Below are 24365 nucleotides of genomic sequence, written 5' to 3' on the forward strand. Positions count from 1 at the left end.
ATGGCCACCCCCTCGCGATCGCTCCCGACGAATAGAAATCCCCGGTGACATCACTTCCTCTCCTGTAATGTAAACACAGGAGAGGAAGTGATGTATTCTCTCCTCCGTGTCGGTATTTTTCGTTCCGACACGGAGGAGAACGGATCAGTAAGTTGCACCAACACTCACACACACAGTAGAACATGCCAGGCACACTCACACCCCCCCTTTACCCCCCGATCACCCCCCCAATTACCCCTGCCCCCCAGTCACAGTGACACCAATGTCATTTTTTTTTTTTTTTTTTTTTTTTTTTGCATTGGTGTCATTTGTGACTGTAATAACTGTTAGGGCAGTTAGAGTTAGCCCCCTTTAGTTCTAATGTACCCCCCTAACCCCCCCAATAAAGGTTTAACCCCGTGATCACCCCCCGTCGCCAGTGTCACTAAGGCTGGGTTCACATTGCAGCGGTTTATGAGAACGAATGTGATTCGCACCGCACTGCAGTGCAAATCACATCCGATCTCTGTGCGATTCGAGTTCAGCCATTCGCCGCACCCGCCACACCCGCCGCACCCGCCGCAAATTCGCACGGGACCCTTTTTTTGGCCCGCAGCAGAATCGGATCGCATGGGTGTTCACACCATGCGATCCGAGTTTGCAGATCGCACTGCGATATGCGAACTGATCTGGGGGTGTCAGTAACATTTCACTGACACTCCCAGCAGTTCGCATAGGGCAGTGTGAACTGCCGCCGGGAGGCATGCGATGCGGGAACCCGCCGCGGATTCGCGGCGTTTCCGCATCGCTCCAGTGTGAACCCAGCCTAATAAGCGATCATTTTTCTGATCGCCGTATTAGTGTCACAGGTGACGCTAGTTAGGCAGGTAGGTATTTAGGTTCGCCGCAGCTTTTTATAGCGCCAGGGACCCCCATATACTACCGCATAAAGCCCCCTGATTGCCCCCTAGTTAACCCTTTCACCAGTGATCACCATATAACTGTTACAGGTGACGCTGGTTGGTTAGTTATTTTTTTATAGTTTCAGGGCACCCGCCATTTATTACCTAATAAAGGTTTAACCCCCTGATCACCCGGCGGGTGTCATTTGTGACTAATAACTGTTAGGGCAGTTAGGGTTAGCCCCCTTTAGTTATAAGGTACCCCCCTAACCCCCCCAATAAAGGTTTAACCCCGTGATCACCCCCCGTCGCCAGTGTCACTAAGGCTGGGTTCACATTGCAGCGGTTTATGAGAACGGATGTGATTCGCACCGCACTGCAGTGCAAATCACATCCGATCTCTGTGCGATTCGAGTTCAGCCATTCGCCGCACCCGCCGCACCCGCCGCAAATTCGCACGGGACCCTTTTTTTGGCCCGCAGCAGAATCGGATCGCATGGGTGTTCACACCATGCGATCCGAGTTTGCAGATCGCACTGCGATATGCGAACTGATCTGGGGGTGTCAGTAACATTTCACTGACACTCCCAGCAGTTCGCATAGGGCAGTGTGAACTGCCGCCGGGAGGCATGCGATGCGGGAACCCGCCGCGCATTCGTGGCGTTCCCGCATCGCTCCAGTGTGAACCCAGCCTAATAAGCGATCGTTTTTCTGATCGCTGTATTAGTGTCACAGGTGACGCTAGTTAGGCAGGTAGGTATTTAGGTTCGCTGCAGCTTTTTATAGCGCCAGGGACCCCCATATACTACCGCATAAAGCCCCCTGATTGCCCCCTAGTTAACCCTTTCACCAGTGATCACCATATAACTGTTACAGGTGACGCTGGTTGGTTAGTTATTTTTTTATAGTTTCAGGGCACCCGCCATTTATTACCTAGTCTCACTAGTGTACCCCTAAATTTAGGGGTGTCTACTTTCCAAAATGGGGTCATTTGGGGGGGGTTTGTGCCATCTTGGCATTTTATGGCCTTCAAAACTGTAACGCCCTTAGAAAGCCTGAAGGCGGTGCTTGGTTTTCGGGGCCCCGTACGCGGCTAGGCTCCCAAAAAGTCCCACATATGTGGTATCCCCATACTCAGGAGAAGCAGCAGAATTTATTTTGGGGTGTCATTTCACATATGCCCATGGCATGCGTGAGCAATATATCATTTAGTGACAACTTTGTGAAAAAAAAAAAAAAAAAAAAAGTTTGTAATTTTCCCGCAACTTGTGGCAAAATATAAAATATTCCATGGACTCAACATGCCTCTCAGCAAATAGCTTGGGGTGTCTACTTTCTAAAATGGGGTCATTTGTGGGGGTTTTGTGCCATCTTGGCATTTTATGGCCTTCAAAACTGTAATAGGTAGTGAGGAGTGAAATCAAAAAATTACGCCCTTAGAAAGCCTGAAGGCGGTGCTTGGTTTTCGGGGCCCCGTACGCGGCTAGGCTCCCAAAAAGTCCCACATATGTGGTATCCCCGTACTCAGGAGAAGCAGCAGAATTTATTTTGGGGTGTCATTTCACATATGCCCATGGCATGCATGAGCAATATATCATTTAGTGACAACTTTGTTAAAAAAAAAAAAAAAAAAAAAAAGTTTGTAATTTTCCCGCAACTTGTGGCAAAATATAAAATATTCCATGAACTCAACATGCCTCTCAGCAAATAGCTTGGGGTGTCTACTTTCTAAAATGGGGTCATTTGTGGGGGTTTTGTGCCATCTTGGCATTTTATGGCCTTCAAAACTGTAATAGGTAGTGAGAAGTGAACTCAAAAATTTACGCCCTTAGAAAGCCTGAAGGCGGTGCTTGGTTTTCGGGGCCCCGTACGCGGCTAGGCTCCCAAAAAGTCCCACATATGTGGTATCCCCATACTCAGGAGAAGCAGCAGAATTTATTTTGGGGTGTCATTTCACATACGCCCATAGCATGTGTGAGCAATATATCATTTAGTGACAACTTTGTGTAAAAAAAAAAAAAAATTTTTTTTTTTGTCATTATTCAATCGCTTGAGGCAAAAAAATAAAATATTCAATGGGCTCAACATGCCTCTTATCAATTTCCTTAGGGGGTCTACTTTCCAAAATGGGGTCATTTGGGGGGGTTTTGTACTGCCCTGCCATTTTAGCACCTCAAGAAATGAGATAGGCAGTCGTAAACTAAAAGCTGCGTAAATTCCAGAAAACGTACCTTAGTTTGTAGATGTGACAACTTTTGCGCAAACCAATAAATATACAATTATTGACTTTTTTTTTACCAAAGACATGTGGCTGAATACATTTTGGCCTAAATGTATGACTAAAATTGAGTTTATTGGATTTTTCTAATAACAAAAAGTAGAAAATATCATTTTTTTTCAAAATTTGCGGTCTTTTTACGTTTATATCGCAAAAAATAAAAATCGCAGAGGCAATCAAATACCATCAAAAGAAAGCTCTATTTGTGGGAAGAAAAGGACGCAAATTTTGTTTGGGTACAACATTGCATGACCGCGCAATTACCAGTTAAAGCAGCGCAGTGCCAAAGTGTAAAAAGACCTCTGGTCATTTACCAGCAAAATGGTCCGGTCTGAAAGTGGTTAATATTAATATTTTTTTGTAGAGCCAACAGTCTATCTATGTAGTGCTGTACAATGTAAAAGGAGATGGCAGGGCTGCTTTTAGAAATCGGGACCCCCCCCCCTCCCCCTATCATTTCAAACGAATTTTTTCGCAAAAAATCCACAATAATCAAAACGAGCAGATAAAAACACAACATAACTTTAAAAAATCCTAATAAAACTAGATAAACCAGTACTGCATCATGCGGCAATCGTAGCATACCGTATAATGCGAAGCTTGTCGTCCAAAAAGGCGCAGAAGCTTTGTATGATGCTGCTTGCCACAATTAGCTAAATGGAAAGAAATATTCCTGCGCCTACCAAACGAATAAATCGATAGATCAAGTACTGTTGCACACACTGAGGGAAATGTCAACAACCCAGAAAAGTAAATAGAGTCAAAGATAGTGATGCGCGGTACATAAATAATAAAGGGAAAATGTACTCTGTGTGGGAAGCACTAGAACCACTGTGGGAAACAAATGCTTGTGATAGAGACGTATGTATAAGCATATAAAAAATTACCACATGTTATCCATAAGGTAAAATAATAAAAGTAGAAAAATGACGATAGTAAAAAAAAAAATTCAAAGTAATTGGCAGTGCAAAGTCCTTTTCATAAGTACATAAATATATTAAAATTGTCAGTGAAGAGTTCCTATATATATATATATATATATATATATATATATATATATATATATATATATATATATATATATATATATGGTGCAACATATAGAGTGACTGTATACATGAAGAAAATCAAAAATAATAATAAAGTGCCCGTGATCGCTATCTGCGATGTGATACTAGTGATGAGTGGCTTCTTATCTTCCGTGAAGTTTTTCTACTTTTATTATTTTACCTTATGGATAACGTGATCATTTTTTATATGCTTATACGTCTCTATCACAAGCATTTGTTTCCCACAGTGGTTCCAGTGCTTCCGACACGGAGCACATTTGCACTTTATTATTTATGTACAGCACATCACTATATTTTACTCTGTTTGCCACAATTGCCGCATGATTCTGTCGTTCAGCGATCATCGCAAAACCGCACCGCATTTGAGGTGCCATTAAAAATGAATAACACCCAGCGGCTGTCCATAAGGGCACAGGGGCACAATTGATTTCTACAATTTTTTTTTGAAGCACAATCTAAAAGGGAGTGTTAGGTGATACAAAAAGGTAATAACTATACAAGATGAGCTAATGGAGAAAGTAAGAGGGTGGGATAGGCTTCCCTGATTTGAGTTTTTAGGTCCTGTTCACATCTCTGCGTTTACGTTCGTGAAGAAAACCGCTCAGAAATGTCTGCAAACGCGCATTGCGCTTGCCTTGCCAGTAAAGGTTAATGGCACCCCAAGAGTGGGTAGCGGATGTGTGTTTGCTCAACAAATGCACCGCAAACTCACTGAAAAGTGTGGTAAAAAAATAAATATAAATTCCACACTCCATTAAAAAAAAGTACAGGCGCTTTTTTGGGGCATTTGTCGCATGTAGAGCAGCCTATTCAAGTAAATAGACTGTCCTATGTGACGTACATCAACTCCCTTCGCCGCTCTGCTGGCACTTACAGTAGTAGCGATGCCTTCCAAATCCCTTCCGGACACCACCAGTTCTATGGACTTGCCAGTTCCCAACCAAGAAGTACCACTGTCTCTGCCTTTGGGTGCTTCCTCTGCGGCCGCTTCTCTAGTATTGCTGCAGCCATCCTCTTCTCACCCTAAGGAGTTTATCTGTGTGTCCCTATGTGGGGAGTACTTTGATATTTGTTTTACAGCAGTTAGGAGGAATGCCCATCCTCCCCAAAGGCTGTCATTTCCCTTCCATGGGTCCCTGGAGAAGCTGTAGCTCCAGCACTACCCACTTCTAACCAACGCAGAGACTGGCCTCTGGAAAAATCACACCACCCTGCGGATGCTTACCTCCCACAAAGGTCAGTTCCTCCAGGCCAAAAGCTGAGCAGGCTATCCCGGTTCCTATAGTACTTTGATGCCTATGTTTTCAAGAAATAAGAGTACCTTCCTTATGAGTCCACATGGGAATATGTCCAATGTGGACTTGTTCAGGCAGTTTGAGGAAGAACGACCAAAGATCTACAGTCAGGCTGTTTGGGAGAGATTCTATGTACCAGAGCATCTCTGAGAATTCCGGTACCAAAATGAATTCATAGAGGCTCAGTTTCACAAAATCTATGAAAAGTGGAACACCGGTTGCCATATTTTCATGGACTGGGTTGAACAGGTCAAACCAGATTTTGCTTAACAGGTTGTCCACTAGGTGGCAAGCACCCACCCAATCATGGGAGAAAAGATGTTTCTTCCGGACCCAAACATTTATCTAAATAGAGACTAAATTTGTTGTTTCTGTTTCAATCTGTTTATTAGAAGTTTAAGTAAACAAGAAAACATAAACTGCTCACGTAGCACCCTCGCAGGGGCTATAATACATAAAAAAACAGTCAAAAGGGCCAATCGCCCCGCTATACAAATAATGTAATGTAAACAGGGCGTGGCATCAAAGTTAGCCACAATATAAACTCTAAACCCCCTGTCGTCTATGAGGGGAGAACCCTGCATCCGCTACCCCTTGTCAAAGGGGGCAGCAGTGAATCTAAGAAGAGAGAGAGGCTACAAAAAGAGTAAAGGGAACAAAAGCACAAAGAAAGGAAGGTTAGAGAGAAGAGAGGGAGAGGAAGGATAAGGGAACTCGGACGCAGAGGCCCCACCAAGGGGAGTCAAACCAGGTCTAGACACGCTGCATGAAGCGTAGGGAACTCATAGGAAATGCATGGCTCCCAGACTTTTAGAAATTTAGCATGTGAATCGTGTACGATGCTGGACATGCGTTCATGTAGAAGCATAGTGGTCATGTGTGTCTTTAGTCCGTGGAACTCCACCCGTTGGGTCTTCCAGGCCTGGGCAAATTTGTTGTTTCTATTTGAAAACAGTTTTAATGTTTATGTAAGAGTATTTATACTGTTTGCTGTTAAGGATGTGTATCTTCTAGATTGTAAGCTCTAACCAGCAGGGCTCTCTGATCCCTCCTGTGTTGAAATTGTATTGTAATTGCACCATCTTCCTCCATGTTGCAAAGCGCTGCACAATCTGTTGGCACTATATAAATCCTGTATAATAATAATAATATTTAATATATGCCATGTTATTTATTCAAAGTTAATTATGGCCAGGACGGATTTCCAAAATGGGAGAGCAAGTGTAGGCAGGTTGAAATATGTTGGGTCTAACGAGTTAGCGGCTGGCCCAGGCCAGGGGAAAGGGCTAACTGTTGTAAACTCAGTTCCTGGGATTTTTGGTCCTAGCCAGCCCACCTGTGCTATAAAAAGGGGGAAGGCTGAGGTGAAGGGGCCTTTAGAGATCTTTAGTCTATTTGGTTGGTCCTGTTCTGCTTGTGGTTGGAGGTACTGGTGCTTGCTCAAGTCAGCTAACGGCACCAGGACTTTCAGGGACATCCAAGCCATGGAGAATGTCAAGATGGACTCTCACTTCATGAAGGTACCCAGATAGCAAGGATAACTTGCCGCAAATTTGTGGCAGTGTTGAATTTTAAGTCATGTTAACTTGCTGCACAATTTGTAGCAAATTTCATGGCAAGTCTCTTGCAAGAGCAAAGTTGTAGTGGTGAGTCTACAGCAAACGTTCTGCAAGTCTACAGCATGAAATTTCAGCCACAGTGACCTCTGTGGTGAGATGACCATTGCACCACATAACTGAACCAGAACTTGCAGCAGACTTGCAGAATGTTTGCAAAGAAAGTTGATCTGGAGTCATGCAGTGCGAACCAGGGGCGGATCCAGGGGGGGGCAATGGGGCAAATGCCCCCTCCGAGAATACCGCCAGCTGATGACAGCACGGCTGGTTCCGCGGGTACCAGCGCGGCTGGCTCCGCGGATGCCAGTGCGGCCGGTCCCGTGGCCGGTTTCACGGGTGCCAGCGCGGCCAGTTCTGCGGGTGATTGCGCTGAGTGGACGGGTGAGGGGGGGGCAGCTGGGCGGCTTAGGAGGGCTGCTGGCCAATCAGGAAGCCAGCAGGCAGGGGAGCAGGGAGATGACAGAAGACCGGGCCACCACCTGTAAAAGAGCTATAAGAAGGCGCGGTGGCACGGCAGAAGAACCAAAGAGGGGGACAAGACCCCCAAAGTCGGAAGAAGAGGCCGGCGTCGAGGAAGAAAGCCGGGCTCCTCCGCTAGCAAAAGAGCTAGCAGAAGATAACGGAGGAGTCCGGCGAGAAGACCCCCGAAGACGTGCAATAAACTATTTTTACCCTGTGTTGTGTTTTTTTTGTACTTTTTTTTCACAGGTGAATGGATAGGGGTACATTGTACCCCATACTCATTCACATAGGGTGGGGGGCCGGTATCCGGGGGCCCCTTATTAAAGGGGGCTCCCGGATTCCGATAAGCCCCCCGCCCGCAGACCCCAACAACCAACGGCCAGGGTTGTCAGGAAGAGGCCCTTGTCCTCATCAACATGGGGACAAGGTGCTTTGGGGTGGGGGGGCCGCGCGGCCCCCCCTTCCCCAAGGCACCCCCCATGTTGAGGGCACGCGGCCTGGTACGGCTCAGGAGGGGGGCGCTCGCTCACCCCCCCCTTTCCTGGCCGGCTGGGTAGCGTGCTCGGACAAGGGTCTGATGTGGACCTGGGGGGAACCCCCACACCGATTTTTTCGGCGTTGGGGTTCCCCTTTAAGTCCATACCAGGTGGCGGGGCCAGTGACGTCTCCTTCGCGGGCCCCGCCTACCTGGAGACCCGCTAGAAGTCCGTTAATTTCAAAAGATACGGCGGACTGGCATACGCACGGCCAGATTGTCCGCCGAAATGCGAGTCCGGCGGGAAGATTGGAGTGCAAAACTATTTTCTAAGTCCGCCGTACTTTCGGGTCAAAAAAGTCTGCCGGAGGCTACACAGGGGGGGATTGTCCGGCGGACTTGAGTTTGCCGGACTTTTCCACCCGATTGTTTGATCGCGTGTACGCGGCATTACAAGCAGGACTATAATTAAGCACCTTTCTGTCCTAGGTACACCTAAATGATAAGGCTCCTCTGTACTAACTCATCTCCTTAAATCATGATTATTGTTGTAAAGAGTGCTTACAGGGGCAGTGTGCTGGCTGTTTTATATTTTCCACAAGATTTTAGGTGTATGGGTCAATAAAAAAAAAAAGATAGGATATAATTGTTTTCAATTATAATGCAAAGGTTATTATTGCTTATCACAGGCACATTTAATCCTTATTGCAGATGGGTTCATATAATCCCTATTACAATTCCATACATGTTACTGAAGTAAACAGGGTACTGTGCTGAAATCTTATTGCTCCAGCATTGTGTAAAAGATCCATGGTATGTCGAATAGATACCTACTCTTGGTCTACTATACAACATACAGTAAAATGCATTCATTTTTCTTTGTAATCTTCATTAGGCAAGTGTCAGTGCTATTATTTTTTCATCATGTACTATACCCTAGGGAATTACTAATGCCCTCAGGAAGATTATTAGAATTCAAAATAGAAAGCAACAAGGAACCAATTATATATTTTCTGTTTAGGGCATTGCTTTCTCTTAACTCACCTTTAAATTCAGTCTTTTATAGCACTCTGTTAAGTAGCAAGTGGCATATTTTACCATCCCTATTAGTGCAATTAGGTCATAAAGCTCTGCCGTATTTATGGTGGAGAAATAATCTTCCATGCCACTGAAACATAATTATATTGTTATTTCTTAGAAAAAACACCTAATTATGAGAAATTAGAAACACCAGTTTTTACACAGATTAGAGAGACCTTGCTCTAAAATTGCAAGGTCCACTAATTTACCAAGGCCCACTTCCCCATGTCAAAATGCTACATAGCAATTAATTAAAGAAATAAAACAAAAAGCTGGGGGTGAAAATATTTGCCTTGCTCCTACCTGCAGCACCTAGGAGAGCGTGACGTCACCATCCTTGTAGTGAGATCCTGAGGAGAAGACACTTTTGGACTGTGCTGGAGCATCATTTCTTCAGATTTAAGAATGGTGATGTCAGCCCCCGCAGTACTGAGTTTAGGGAATAAAAAGGTAATTATTTAATATCATATGTGAAGCCTTAAATCTTTTTAGATTTTGATAGAGCGTTGAAGGGTCTATCAGGTTAAAAAAAAATTCTGTGTCCCACTGAGGAGATTTCCCTTCACTTTTTGTTCTAGAATGTCAACAGGAATTACACTTCAAAGTGAACCAAATTCCGGTCTTAGAGTGTTATTACAGGAGCATTTGTTCCTATGGGAGAATTTTCCTCCCCGATTGCTCTCGCGAGAGTAAATCACCCTAGCGAGGACACAAACTTGTCAGGGATTTTAACTCTCCCTGCTCTCTGCACAACTAAAAAACATAATTTACTTTTATATCCCCTTTCATTTTTTTACTCTCTTTTTATTTTTGTATTTTAGTGCAGCATTATGGCATTGGGGAGGGGGCTCTTAAAATAGGTAAATAAGGGGACCTGGCTTGTAGTGGAAGGTATGCATTGGCTTGTTTTATCTGGAGTTTTACCTGTTAAAAGAAAAAGAAAACATACTGGAGCTGGTTCTTACAGTATGCATTTCCCCTGAGAGGTAATTATATTGTATGTTGGCTCTACCTTCATGCAGAATCTCCAGGTGCACAGACATATGACGTATTTTGCCTCCTCTATGCTCTAGCATTTCAGTTCGTTTCTACTACCCCAGCATTCATTTAAAAATTACTCATTGCACATCACTTACTTTTGTTTTGAGTAGAGCAGGGAAAGATCGGTACCTTTGGTAAAGTTGTTATTGCTGTCTGGACAGGAAGTTGAGGGAAATTTCTCCAATTGGGATGTTACAGTCAAAAACAAATGCACACTTTTAGTAGATAGGGCAATAGTTAACCTCTTGCTACCCATGTAACACATATGTGTGTGTATTATGGTGGGATTTAACAACGCTACACATATGCAGCAATGGGAAGCTGAGGTTTCTGTTCTTTAAAACTCTCGGCCTTTAGGCTCTGTTCACTCTAGGCATTTTGTTTTCAGGCAGAAAGTTGTGCGATTTTATCGCAATTTTGTACAAAGTCACATAAAAAAGCAAAAAATGCCTGTAATCAGACAAAAAGAAGCTCCTGTACTTTGAGCTTCAGATGACAAAACGCTCAGATGTGAACAGGGGCTATTGAAATGAGTAGGATTTGTCTTGTTGGGCATTTTTTGAGCTGAGGCTTAGAGCAGAAAAATGTCCAAAAATGCCTAGGTGTCAACAGAGCCTTAGTTATATTCGGGAGATGGCAGGAAAGGCTTCTGCTCATGTGACCACTGTAACAACCAATCAAAGTGGTCACCTGATCGGGACGTCCGTCTGACCCCAGGTGCCAAGTCCAACTTTAAGAGTCACTTGGCCTGGATGGGAAGAGGTTTAAAACATTTTTTTATTGCGTCTGTGTCTGGGGAAATTACCACACTCCCCAGGAAATTAGGGAAAACCTCCCAAATATGGTCACAGATTGAAAAAAAACCTCACAGACAGTTTAAAAGAGTTGTAAAGGCAGAAGTTTTTTTTAATCTTAATGCATTCTATGCATTAAGATAAAAAAAGACTTCTGTGTGTAGCAGCCTCCCCAGCACCCCCCAATTACCTACCTAAGCTCCTTCTCTCTCCAGCGATGTCCACAATCCCCTCAGCCATCCAGTACACTCGTTCTGATTGGCTGAGACAGAGCAGCAGTGCTATTGGCTCCCGTGGATGTCAATCAAAGTCAGTCATCTAATCAGGGAGAGGGGGCGCAGGGCCAGGTCGGGGCTCCGTGTCTGAATGGATACACAGAGCTCTGACTCAGCTTGGGTGAGCCCTTTAGCAAGCTGCTGGCTAAGTGGTACTCAAATGAGGGATCTCAAAGGAGGGAGGGACTAGGAGCAGTGAAGAGGGACCCGAGAAGAGGAGGATCCAGGCTGCTCTGTGCAAAACCAACTGCACAGAGGAGGTAAGTTTTTAACATGTTTGTTATTTAAAAAAACAACAACAAAAAAACGAGCCTTTGCAATCACTTTAAACCTTCCTTATTCTATTCAAAGTTAAAACAAGTTTGACTGGCATTAGTATTTAATAGCTTAATTGCTTTTAAAATTAAACAGAATTATTTACAAGGGCATATAGCAGTAAGATTTTTGCTTGAAAGAAATCACATAATTATCATTGAGCATTCCACCACAAGGCAAATATTTGTACAGTCCAATTCGCTATAAGGTATTTTATTGGTAGCAATATTTACTATGGCACTTAGACTATGGCATGTGTATATCACATGTTTGTACAATCCAAATAGAAAGTAAAGTTCAAATACACGTTTGACACCAAAAGGACAATTAGGACAAAGTCTCCTTATTATCAAAGTCACAGCACTCCTGGATGATGTATAACCTTAGTGCAGAAAACTGACAGTAATCTCTGCTGTCACAGGTATCGGTGCAGATTGGAGCTCATCTTCTGTTGCTTTTATTGTAGAATCTTTATGTTTTTCTTTTGCTAAAAAAAATTAAAAAATAAAATAAATATTGGTCCTCTATGGATGTGTTTTTCTGAGATATTTATAACTCGTAATCAATGTGAAACACAACTGGATACAAGCATAATCGCATGCAGGGCAATGCAGTGGCTAACCAGTTGCATTAATGCAACGCACAAGAACAGCACAGTGTAAATGGGCCCTAAGTATTTTCTGCAAAATGATATGGGAAAATATATGAACAACATAAAATAAATTACAATAGTGTTTTTTAAAAACATGTGCGATATAAAGAATTGTATTAGCCATTTCAGCTAAATAGGTAGAGTAGGCTCAACTAACAAACCTAAGCAGGCTAATGAACCTAGCTTTAAAGAAAATAGAAATTGGGTTAAAGTGGAAGTGTTTTTTAAAATAGTAAACATTGTATACTCACCTGCTTTGTGCAATGGTTTTGCACAGAGCAGACATGATCCTCCACGTCTGAGGTCCCCCATCGGCGTGCCTCGCTCTTCCTCTTTGGTGAGTGCCCCATATCAGTGCACTGATTACCAACAGCCTACCAAGATATTTACCACTTTTTGGACTATCATTATAGACTGATGCAAAAATGTAGCTTTGGATAAAGCATATGCATGATTATGAGGACATGGACACACCACTGGGGAATGTAAATCTCCATTTAATATATCATGAACATGATCATATGTCCATCTATGTCTTTTTTTGTCTTGTCTTGCCTACATAATAAGCATCCCATTCACAGAGAATTAAATACAATCAAACAACAAATGAAAATCATTTACATCAAGTTTGTCCAGGTATCATATAGTTTAAAGCAGGGGTCTCCAAACTTTTGAAACAAAGGGCCAGTTTATTGTCCTTCAGACTTTTGGGGGGCCGGAAATGTGGCCAGCAGAAGTAGAAATATTTCTATCATCAATGGAAGCAAACATCGCCACATTTGGTATTAGTGGGAGCCCCATATTTGGTATCATTGAGAGGAATAGTGCCCCCACGGTGTCAGTGGAAGAAATGGTGCCCCACTGTTGATGTCAGTTGGCAGAATAGTGTCTCATATCAATGGGAGGGATATGCTTCAAGGACCAGATAAAGGAAAGCAAAGGGTCACATTTGGCAGTTTGGAGACTATTGGTTTAGAGACATAATATTATTAAAAAATATGTATCTGAATATATTATACATTTGCTGTTTTCATAAAAGTATCTTCTCTGTTTGAACTGAGTATCAATTAAAAAAAAGATTTTGTTCCAGGAAACACGTTCGATGAAAATCAGCACATGTATGGCATGTAATTATGAGACTGTTATTGACCTTTGTTCTATGGTCTAATTAAGATAAGTTATGAATGTCAGAATTTTTTTTTTGAGACATTAAAAAATTTAATGTTTTTATATATGTGTTGATGTTGAATACTGCATATCATAAATATTCCTTTTTTTCTCTTTGAAATGTAATCCTACAAAAATACTAGATATTTAAAAATACCAGATGAGCGAGGTGTTTTATGAGCTTCTGTGCTTTCCGGTCCACTTTTTAGCTTTTGTTCTTTGTGTTTTTTACCATCATGAGGAGCCTGAAACAGAACATATTACCATTTAAATATATTGTTGGTAAAGAAACATAAGCCACTACAGCAACAGACATAGCAAATAGTCAAGCCAAACTTAATTGGACAAAGCTGAAAAGAAAAGTTTGTGTTAGCTGAAGTTGGACTTTAAAGTGCATTTATATGGTTGCATAACATGATATAATAAAGGGATACTAAGGCAAAGGGATCTTATCAGGAAATACTGGGCTCAATTTACTAAAGGATATCGCATGTAGTATTTTGGTAATGTTTCACTTTTTTGCCAAATATCGCATGCAATACTGAAAAATAAATTTGCCATTGCCGACCCCTTGTCTAAATGCTGTCCCTCAAACAGGCTGATTTATTATATTTAACATTAGGTTACTCTGCTGATGATAAGCATTCATTAAAATTGTTACCACCCTATTCACATTTTTTAGGCTTTTGAGGCCTAGGACAGATTTTTTTTTAATTCATTAATAGTAATAATAAATAAATACTACTACTAATATATATTTATTATTATTATAGTTATACATAGACAAACAAATAAAGATACTTTAAACATGACTTTAGTATCTGAAAGTGCCACCTTCAAGAATATGGAGATGAGCACATTCATAAAGTCCCAGTTTAATTTAAGCAAAGGAGAGTTCAATAAATATGAAGTGCAAGTGTACTTTCGGGTTAGTGAGAATGTGGTTGGATCTCTTTAAGTAGTGAAAGCATACACCGATCAGCCATAACATTATGACCACTTACAGGTAATCTAGTTACAATGGCATCTGAAAATTGGTGGGATATATTAAGCAGCAAGTGAACATGTTATCCATGAAGTTGATGTAGTAAAAGCAGAAAAAATTGGGCATCGCGGTTTGTTGTGTATGGGGCAGTGAAGCCCATGGTGACTCGTGCCCACAGCCAAAAGCATGAACATCAGAACTAGAATACGGAGCAATGGAAGAAGGTGGCCTGGTATGATAAATTACGTTTTCTTTTATATCATGTGGATGGCTGGGTGTGTCACTTACCTGGGGAAGAAATGGCATCAGAATGCAATATAAGAAGGCAAGTTGGCAGAGGCAGTGTGATGCTTTGGACAATGTTCTGCTGGGAAACCTTGGGTCCTGCCGTTCATGTGGATGTTATTTGGAGTCCATGCCTCAATGGGTCAGGGCTGTTTTAGCAAAAGGGGGTCATACTCAATATTAGGTGGGTGGTCATAATGTTATGGCTGATCGGTGTATGCCCACACACACACACAAATGATTGACCAAATGTCAGCATGGTACGTGGACGTGGAGGCTCCATTGTATTCAGACTGTTGACATCTTTCTTTAGAGCATATGACCTTTACCATCTGCCACAGAATGCACTAGGACTTTTTAGGAATTTCATCACAGATAGCAATTACTAAGAATGTAATTTGTGTGCATGGCTAGTATTTACTGACAAAATCCTTCTACTGTATATACCTAAGGTGAATGGTTTAATTTCCCATCTCTTTGCATTGTTACTATATATAGTGCGAATGGTTTATTTTCCAACTTTGTTTACAGTTCAGATACACTCATATTTGATTTACATTACCTTGTCATTGCAATGCTGCTCTGTATCTGTTATTAAAATCCCAAAGTTACACACATGGTATGTTTGACTTTCCCCAGAAACAAGGCTTCCCAAGGGCATAACAACAGATCCAAGAGTGCGAACCACTGGGGGATCATGGCGGAGATCATCTAGGTTCTCTTTCTTCTTCTTACTCTTTGAGCCAGCTTTACTTCCCTGGTATAAAACACATTAGATGTACTTTATATATAGATTTGCTCACCTGCCCACCCGAAGAACCCTCAGGTATACAATGAGCATACGCTAAGATTTTAGGAGGTACATTTTTTACTACCAGTAAGACCATTCTGAGATTGTAGCAATGTACCAGATAAAACAAATGTTCAACAACCGATTAAGTACAACTAAGCTCACTGGCATGAATATTTCAATAAACATAGAAAAAAAACGGTGGTTAATAGAGTTTAGGAAGAAAACATGATTTATCAAATTGATCATTTATAGTTATGCCGTGTACACACGATCGGAATTTTGGTCGGAAAAAGCTCTGATGGTTTTCCCGACTGAATTTCCGACGGGATTTCGATCAAGCTGTCTTGCATACTCACCTTCTCTTCTTTGTTCTCAATCGGTCCAGAGGGGAGGAGGAGGAGGAGAAGACAGAGGCAGCCCATACTCACGATTTCTTTTGTCCCCCGTGCTCCGCCATGTTCAAACTCCGGCGCCCTGTGATTGGGCGTATGGGGTCATGTGCGGTGGTGGGGCTGGCCTATTAACGTTGCTCCTGGAGTCCCGCCTCCGTACATGACCCCATTCGCCCAATAACAGGGTGCCAGAGACTGAACATGTGCAGAGGCTCGACTCCAGGATCTACCTCGATCGTGGATAGGCCAGCCCCGCCGCCGCACATGACCCCATACACTCACTCAAAGGGCGCCGGAGTTTGAACATGGCGGGGGGACACAGCAAAGTAAATTTAGGAGGAGGCAGACAGAATTTCGCCCCCCCTGAATGTTGTGCCCAGGGCCACGGCCCCCTCCGCACCCCCCCACACACTACGCCACTGGCTCTGGGTCTGGGGATGCCTCCAACAGTTCAGGGGATATCGGAGCGACGATCTCCTCAGCAGGAGACGCCATGGCTACAAGTGAATCTGCTGGGCTCCATTCCCCTCTCCCTCCATGCTGTGCTCCGGAAGCAGAGCCTAAGATGGCTCCCGGAAAGCCTCTTACCCTACTGCCTCTGAGGCTTTGGGACGCCGTGTGTCTTCCCCCGACCCTTTGCGGACATGATTTCTGCTGCCGAGGGAACTAGGATGCCGGGAGAAGCCGATGGATGTCTTTTCAGTGATGATAGAGCAGTATATCAGGAGGAATTGGACAGATGTGCATGGAGCTCTGGAGGCAGACATCCTCTCCTTCTCACATCCCGGCCACGCCCCCCAGGTTACCAATCATTGAATGTGGTGGCTGCATCGGTTTTGTTTTTTCCCCCTCTGTTTTCACCTGGTGATCTGGCCAGTAATACACCTCCTGTATCAGTGAGACGCAACTCTGAATGAATGAGCACAGGAGGTACAACAAACAATAGCATTGTCAGTCTGGGGGCAGTGACATCGGTAGGGGGTGGCTTTTGGGGCTTCAGCTCTGAATCTGGGGTCCATAGCCCTGAGTGTCTTAGCGGGAGCAGCCTTTGAGTAAAAGGAAAGGTAAGTCAGCAGCGGCGGCAACCGCATTATACCTCCTGTGTGATTCGCCAGGGGCGGCTCCGCCCATGGCACTTTCACCTGTAGGCGGAATGATATGCCTGAGGTCAGCAGAAGACAAAGGCATGGTGCTCGATTTCTCCTTGCATCCAGCCGGCTTGGTGACACCCACTAGTCTGCTACCTCCAGAGTCACGCTGTGCTGAAGAGTTAAGGTGCTTCTGAGGAAATCTCTCTCAATGGTGTCTGCAAACTTCTAGATATATATATATATTCACCCTTGTATTTCCCTGGAAGGGTATGTACCAAGTTGTAGTTCTTTATGTTTTACATTGTACATTCCTATACACCCTGTGAAAAGTGTCAGTTAGTGTCCAATGTGTCCGCCACAATGTCACAGTCCTGCTACAAAATCGCTCATCACCGCCATTACTAGTAAAAAAAAAATACCATAAAATGATCCCATAGTTTGTAAACACAATAACTTTTAAAAATAAATATATTGGGATTAAATATGTATATGTGTGTAGTACAATACATGACTTAAATTAATGAAGAAATTTAATTTTTTACCTTTTTTCATTGGATGTGTTTTATAGCAGAAAATGAAAACTTTTTTTTTTTTCAAATTGTCAGTCTTTGTTTATAGCATAAAAAGTAAAAACAGCAGATGTGATAAAATACCACCAAAAGAAAGCTCTATTTGTGGGAAAAAAAAGGACAATTTTGTTTGGGTATAGTGTTGCACGACTGCGCAACTGTCAGTTAAAGTAAGGCAGTGCCAGAGTGCAAAAACGGCCTGTTCAGGAAGGGGGGAAAACTTCCAGGGCTGAAGTGGTTAAACTGAAAATTAGTTTCAGAGTTAGCTGTGAGCTTGTATTGTATCCAAGTAAATCAGATAGCAGTGGTTTGCTGATATTGGTCTACATATAATGGATACATTTCTTATAAATACATTCAGAAAATAGACACAATTGTAATTGTTCTTGTTCATATAACTGAGGACATAAAGAGAATGGCCCCGGGGTGGAAGAATGAAGGTGCTGGATTCTCTTTTGCATTTCAGTGGTGTTATCTGGGAGAATGTGGATTTTTTAAATAAATTTTTTTTAAGTGAACTTATTCTTACTGGCTGGATCACCAGATGAAAATAGAAGAAAGAAAGCCTAAAAAAGGAAACTAATACGGCCAACAATCATTTAAGATTTGGTAAGCGGCAATATAATAAGTAAGGTTTATAGCTGCTTTAAGGTGCTTGCACATACACAGAATGACCCATTCTAGGAAAGATGCCAATAACCAACTTGTAATATATAGCCGCATGCCGACTGCATCACAAGGATGTATGGCGGTTAAGCAGCCTCCTTCTGTTGGATCATGTACCTAGTACATGATCCGTGCGCCCACACGCCGCTCTGGCTATGCTATGATTCCTCAGAGCAGAAGCCGATCAGTGGGTCTCGGCCAACAATTGCCCACTGGCACCTGTTGATTGGCTCAGTCATCAATGGAACACAGCTCTGTGATTGTAAACGATACAGAGCTCTGTTTACTAACAGGGAATCCAAAAAAACAAGATCCTTAGTAAAAGAAGCACATATCACACACACTTGTTAGGCACACATTTAACCATTTGATTGCTCTAGATGTTAACCCCTTCTCAATCAGTGTCATTAGCACAGTGACAGTGCATATTATTAGCACTGATCCCTATATTAATGTCACTGGTTATGTCAGTGGCAGTTAGTTAGTTTCCCCCAGCGTCAGTTAGTGTTGCACTGTCGCAGTCCCATTATAAGTCGCTGTTCACCGCTATTAGTAGTGTAAAAAAAATAACAAAAATTATAGTATACAGTATATCTCATAGTTTGTAGACGCTATAACTGTCAGACAAATTAATCAATATGCACTTATTGGGATTTTTCTTTATCAAAGACATGTAGCAGAATACATTTTGGCCAAAATTAGATTTTATTTGATCAGATTTTTTTAATGGATATGTTTTATAGCAGAAAGTAAAAAAAAATGTTTTTTTATTTTTCAAAATTTACGTCTTTTTATTTAAATCACAAAAAACAAAAACAAAAAAAAAAACAGTGGTGATCAAATACCACCAAAAGAAAGCTCTATTTGTGTGAAAATAGTAATACAAATTGTGTTTATGTACAGCGTTACATGTTCATGAAATTACCAGTTAAAGTAGCTCAGTGGTAAAATCTTCCAGGGGTCCAGTGGATAGACTAAAGCTACCATCTGTGACCACCATACCATCCTGATACCACATGACCAGCGTGAAAAATCTGGTCCATTTTATTGTATCTGCCGTATATCACAATTCAATTACAGTATAGCAACTTGCTAATTCCTTTGCACAACCCTAGAATTAGGCTTTTGTGCTTAAACTTTGAATTGCAAAATATACATTAAAGCTGGCCATACGCTGTTAGTTTTTTTTTTGTTTTGTTTTTTTCATTCAACCAGTGGGTCAGCGGTCCAGCTCCAAAAAACAAACACCAAAAACACAAAAAGAAAAAACAGATTCCTCCATTCACCTAAAACCAGGTGGAATGAACAATCCTCTCCACCAGGACCCACTATCCTGACAGCTGTGCCCACTGCTGTCAGAACACTGATCAGCAGCTGCAGCAAATTGCCTGCAACTGCTGATCAAGAAAAATATTCCACCATATCCCTTTGAATAAAATCAATGAAGCAATCGACTTTTCAGTGGGGACTGACACACATTGATCAAAATTTGTCTGGCCCTTGCTGAATTAGGTGGATTTGGATCAGTGTATGGCCAGAGTATTCTCTCGAATCTGCTAGAGTAGTAGATCCATGTATTAGCCCTAAGGGCCAAGTCTAAACAAATTTGCCTATTTTTTTTGCTACCCGTTCCGTCAAACTCACCCTGGAGCTACTTCGGACTTTCTCTTTTTCCTTGTCTTTCCCACCGGCTTTTTTGTCAAGCTTAGGTATAGCTGCACCCTGGTCAGCATCCGGTGGCCAGGACAAGATCTAAGAGATTAAAGATTGGTCTCGTCAGTTCAGAAAACATACATACTGTACATTCTACATTCATTTACATCATCATAGTTTACAGCTCTGCATTATACAGTAACCACATCATGTTTTAGGGTCCTATATACCACTTTGCTGTGAAAGTAATGGGGGACAGCTTGACAGCAATATGTTGTATTATTTTTTCTTACAAGACGTGTAAAATGTGATTACCTTTTCCTCTATAAGAGTCACTGTCATGCCAGAGAGAAGAAATGACTTTAGGAGGACTAAATCTGTAATGGTATGTTCCTTTGTATACTCATAGTCTATGACGTCACTCCATGGTAATCCATCAGATTTACATAAACCTGTTAATGCACAGTATTATAAAAGATTAAAGATGCATAATGTAAGATTTTATACAGCTATTTTAATGGAAAAAAAAAATATTATTTAGAATATGTAAACGTGCATATAAGTGGGAACAGAAAAACTGTAATGTAAGCTATAAATTTCCATCTTAATTGGATTAAAGCTGAAATCTAGGCAGATGTAAAATACTTAAATGAATACATCCGTTAGTGATTTTTAAAAAATACAAGCCGTATAACTACCTAAACTTTTCTCGTTGTCAGCCTTGTATAATCACTTTACATCAGAGCTCAGAAATGAGGAGGGTGAGGAAGCATAATGAGCTAGTCAGATATGATGCAGTGCAGGAAGCAATGCTGTATCCTGCCCTAGGCCTTTGCAGGGGGGCAGCATGGAAAGAGTCCCCGCCGGCTTGCGATAACAGTTTATGGGGCGGACTGGGCTGAGAGGAAAATTAGTCTGGTGCCCCCATAAAGCGGCCGCACTGCTTCTGGTATGCGGGCGGCCAGCATTCCGTAACTGTGTGGGGGGGCGCTTCTAATTTTGACTGTTTTATTATCCTGGACCACAAACCTTCCTCACTGTGTTATATGGTTTCTGTTGCACCATTGGCATGGTTATATCTTCTTAGTCCTCTCCAAAAAATTATCAGAAATTTGTGTTTAAAGTAGAACTATAGGCAACACTTTTTTTTTTCATTTTGGATATAATAAGGGGGGGGGGGGTTATAGCCCCCGTCAGTTTATTATCATCCCCATGTCCCATTGCAGAGATTTCCCTTCACTTTCTTCCCTATAGCCAAACAGGAAGTGAGAGGAAATCTATGCAAATTAAGGGAATCCAATGCCCCCCCTCACCCAGGCTTTCAGAAATAATGTCCCCACTCGAACATTTCAGGCTGGGTCTTAAACAGCAAGGGGTGTGGCCTTGACAGGAAGGGTTGGGTCATATTTAAATTAGGGGTGCACCAGTTTAGTCAGGCCTAGGGCAGCACAAAACCTAAATACACTACTGGCAAGAAGTATGCTGAACTGGCAGTGATGGCGAACCTTGGCACCCCAAATGTTTTGGAACTACATTTCCCGTGATGCTCATCCACTCTGCAGTATAGTTGAGCATCATGGGAAATGTAGTTCCAAAACATATGGGGTGCCAAAGTTCGCCACCACTGTGATAGGATGGAAGAGCAAAGGAATGAGCTCAGCAGTTTTCTGTTACTCCTTTCTCTATCCACTTACAGGATGAGAATGGGGAGAAAACTTGTAAGTGTAAGTGAAATTGCACCAGAGAAAGATCAGATCCCCTCGCCTGCCAGGAAGGACTGTGCTGTATGGTAGAGCTGTGTGCATTTTTGGACTGTATAGACCAGTGATGGCGAACCTTGGCACCCCAGATGTTTTGGAACTACATTTCCCATGATGCTCATGCACTCTGCGGTATAGTTGAGCATCATGGGAAATGTAGTTCCAAAACATCTGGGGTGCCAAGGTTCGCCATCACTGGTATAGACAGAATCACAAAGGTAGACCAGCACTGATAAATGTATTTCACCTGTGTATTTAGCTGTTCACCTGGAGTTCAGGTTTAAAATAGAACTATAGGCCATGTGTCCCTTTGTCCACTCGGGGTTGGAAGCTCTTAAATCTTAATGGGCACTGGACATCCTTAGCTTGGAGGATGGTTGGGAGGAAATATGGGAATGTGCCTTTCTACAGCTGGTTTCTGCAAGGGACAGGTTAATTTAGTACAAACTTCTGCATAGGATCTACATTACACCTGCACCAGTTTACACAGAATATATCCCTCTGTTCCTGCGGAGTGTTGGCGGCGTGCAGCAAACTCAGCAGACTTTATCCACGTATTCTGGCAATGCCCTAATATTCAAATTCTCTGGGAAGCGGTGGTCTTCGTCATACAATCTGTGACCACTATTCATGTGCCCTGGACAGTGGAGGTTTGTTTGCTGGGTTTGGTGGAACCCTGGCTCATCTTCGGCCTCCAGGACGCTGATAGGATTACTATTATTTTACGCAAGGAAAATTATTCTTCTCCAATGGAAATCCCCATCTGCTCCAACCCTAACCTTGTGGGAAAAAATAATTAATGTCAATTTACCACTGTACAAGCCCACCTATTTAACGAGAGGATGCCCTAAAAAATTCCACAAGGTTTGGGGCATTTGGGTAGAGGACCAAATACTAATACTAACCCTGATTATCCTAATTAGTGGATTGCCTTACAAAGGACCAGGTGGACATGTATATGTAGTTGAACCCACGTCCAAGCCACATGTCTAATAATTGTGACTTCCATCCTATTAAATGTAGTTTAAAACTACCCCCTGAGTAGCTGATACCTACAATACGCTTAAGCCCCGTACACACTATCAGATTGTCTGCTGAGTTTTTCCTTCAGATTTACCAAAACCATGTAGTAGAATGGCCTGCCTGATTGCATACACATTGAAACTCCTAAGGTTTGACCTCATATTATATGGTTTTGGTAAATCTGAAGGAAAAACTCAGCAGGCAATCCCGTGTGTACGGGGCTTAACAATCTCAGAAGTTATTGGAGCGTGTAGTTTTGTTCTAGTGCCCATAGCAGCACTACTGTTTAAGATTTTATTTTATTTTTTATACTGTTTGTTTTATTGTCATGTATGTGGACCAAGCCTGGGTATGCCTGATATGCTCTGTTTTGTATCTAAATTTGAAACCCAATAAAAAGAATAAAAAAAGAAATAAAATAGAACTATAGGCAAAACTTTTTTATTTTTTATATATATATTCTGAATAGAGTAAGGGAGGGAGATTTACTGTCACTTTCCTCCCAAAGCCAAAACAGGAAGTGGGAGGAAATCCCTGCAAATTAAAGCAATCCCTTAGGCCCCTAGATCACCAGAACTCGTATCCCCATTCGAAAATTTCCCCTCTGTTACTTTTCTGCGGCCAACTCAAAATTTAGGATTTTCTTTTACTTTAATTCTCAATGATAATGGTAAACAAGACAAATAGAGATGGTGAATCTTCCTAACGGGGCCACAGACAGCAACAAACACCTGTTCTATTCCATCTCTATTCTATCCAAAGCTAAGAAAAAAGTTTTGCCTTTAGTTATACTTTAACTGCTTGCCGACTGCCCTATAGCAGTTTTACTGCTTCAGGGCGGTAACTGTGTGCTGGATCAAATACAGTATATATACATATGATATAAAACAAGTAAAGCTGTGCTAAAATAACTAATGGAACACCAACTGGGGAAGTTGGAGCAGTGCACTTATCACTGGCGAACAGTTGATGTAAACAAATATATGTTAAAACTAGTAAAAACCTGTATGGCAGTATGTGAATAAAGAAACATAAAATGTTTACAAATATGAGTTAACAAACACCACTAAAAATGTGAAAATTAATTAATAAAACCCAATCCTATGATAAAAATATACACAGATGATAAGTGGCAATAGTGAACAAAAACATAAGTGGCGTTAATAAATTACATAAATACGGAATTGTCAACTAGCAGTGAATAAATGTGACATAAGATTGCTGAAAAATGCAAATAAATGTCCATGCACATAATGCGGGTGACTTGATCACGGTGACATTAATCCAAACACCACAATAACTGTAAGCCCTTGTACACACGGTCGGACATTCCGACGGAAAATGTCCGATCGGACCGCGTTGTCGGATAATCCGACTGTGTGTGGGCTCCATCGGACTGTTTCCATCGTAATTTCCGACGGACAAAGTTTTAGAGCTGGGCTATAAAACTTTCCGACAACATAATCCGATCGGACTTTGTCCGATTGTGTGTAGAGAATTCCGATCGGACAAAGTGCCACGCATGCTCAGATCAAATTCCTAGACCAAAGCTATTGGCTACTAGCCTGAATGAAGTCCCGTCGTAACGAAATAACGTCATCACGTTCAGAATGATTGGATTTTCCGACAACTTTGTCCAACCGTGTGTATGCAACACCAGTTTCGGACAAAATCCGTCGGACAAAATCCAACGGATTTTGTTGTCGGAATGTCCGACCGTGTGTACAAGGGCTAAGAAGAAAGGGAA

The 24365-nt window shown here is 42.2% G+C and overlaps 1 protein-coding gene across 1 annotated transcript in view; it reads right to left on the bottom strand.

Moving 5' to 3' along the window:
- Positions 1-11779: 11779 nt before the first annotated feature.
- LRRC43 (leucine rich repeat containing 43) overlaps positions 11780-24365 on the bottom strand; it is a 64301-nt gene continuing 51715 nt past the window's right edge. Inside the window, exons 8-12 of the mRNA XM_077461956.1 lie at positions 20151-20287; positions 19827-19934; positions 15234-15428; positions 13559-13646; positions 11780-12069 (exon numbers count right to left, since the gene is read on the bottom strand). Of these exons, the coding sequence (XP_077318082.1) occupies positions 11966-12069; positions 13559-13646; positions 15234-15428; positions 19827-19934; positions 20151-20287 (632 nt within the window). The 3' untranslated portion in view covers positions 11780-11965. The remainder of the gene's footprint in view (positions 12070-13558; positions 13647-15233; positions 15429-19826; positions 19935-20150; positions 20288-24365) is intronic.

This window comes from Lithobates pipiens, unplaced genomic scaffold (assembly GCF_037356315.1).
Source record: "Lithobates pipiens isolate NorthernLeopardFrog02 unplaced genomic scaffold, aLitPip1_a1.2 Scaffold_3, whole genome shotgun sequence".
NCBI lineage: Eukaryota > Metazoa > Chordata > Amphibia > Anura > Ranidae > Lithobates > Lithobates pipiens.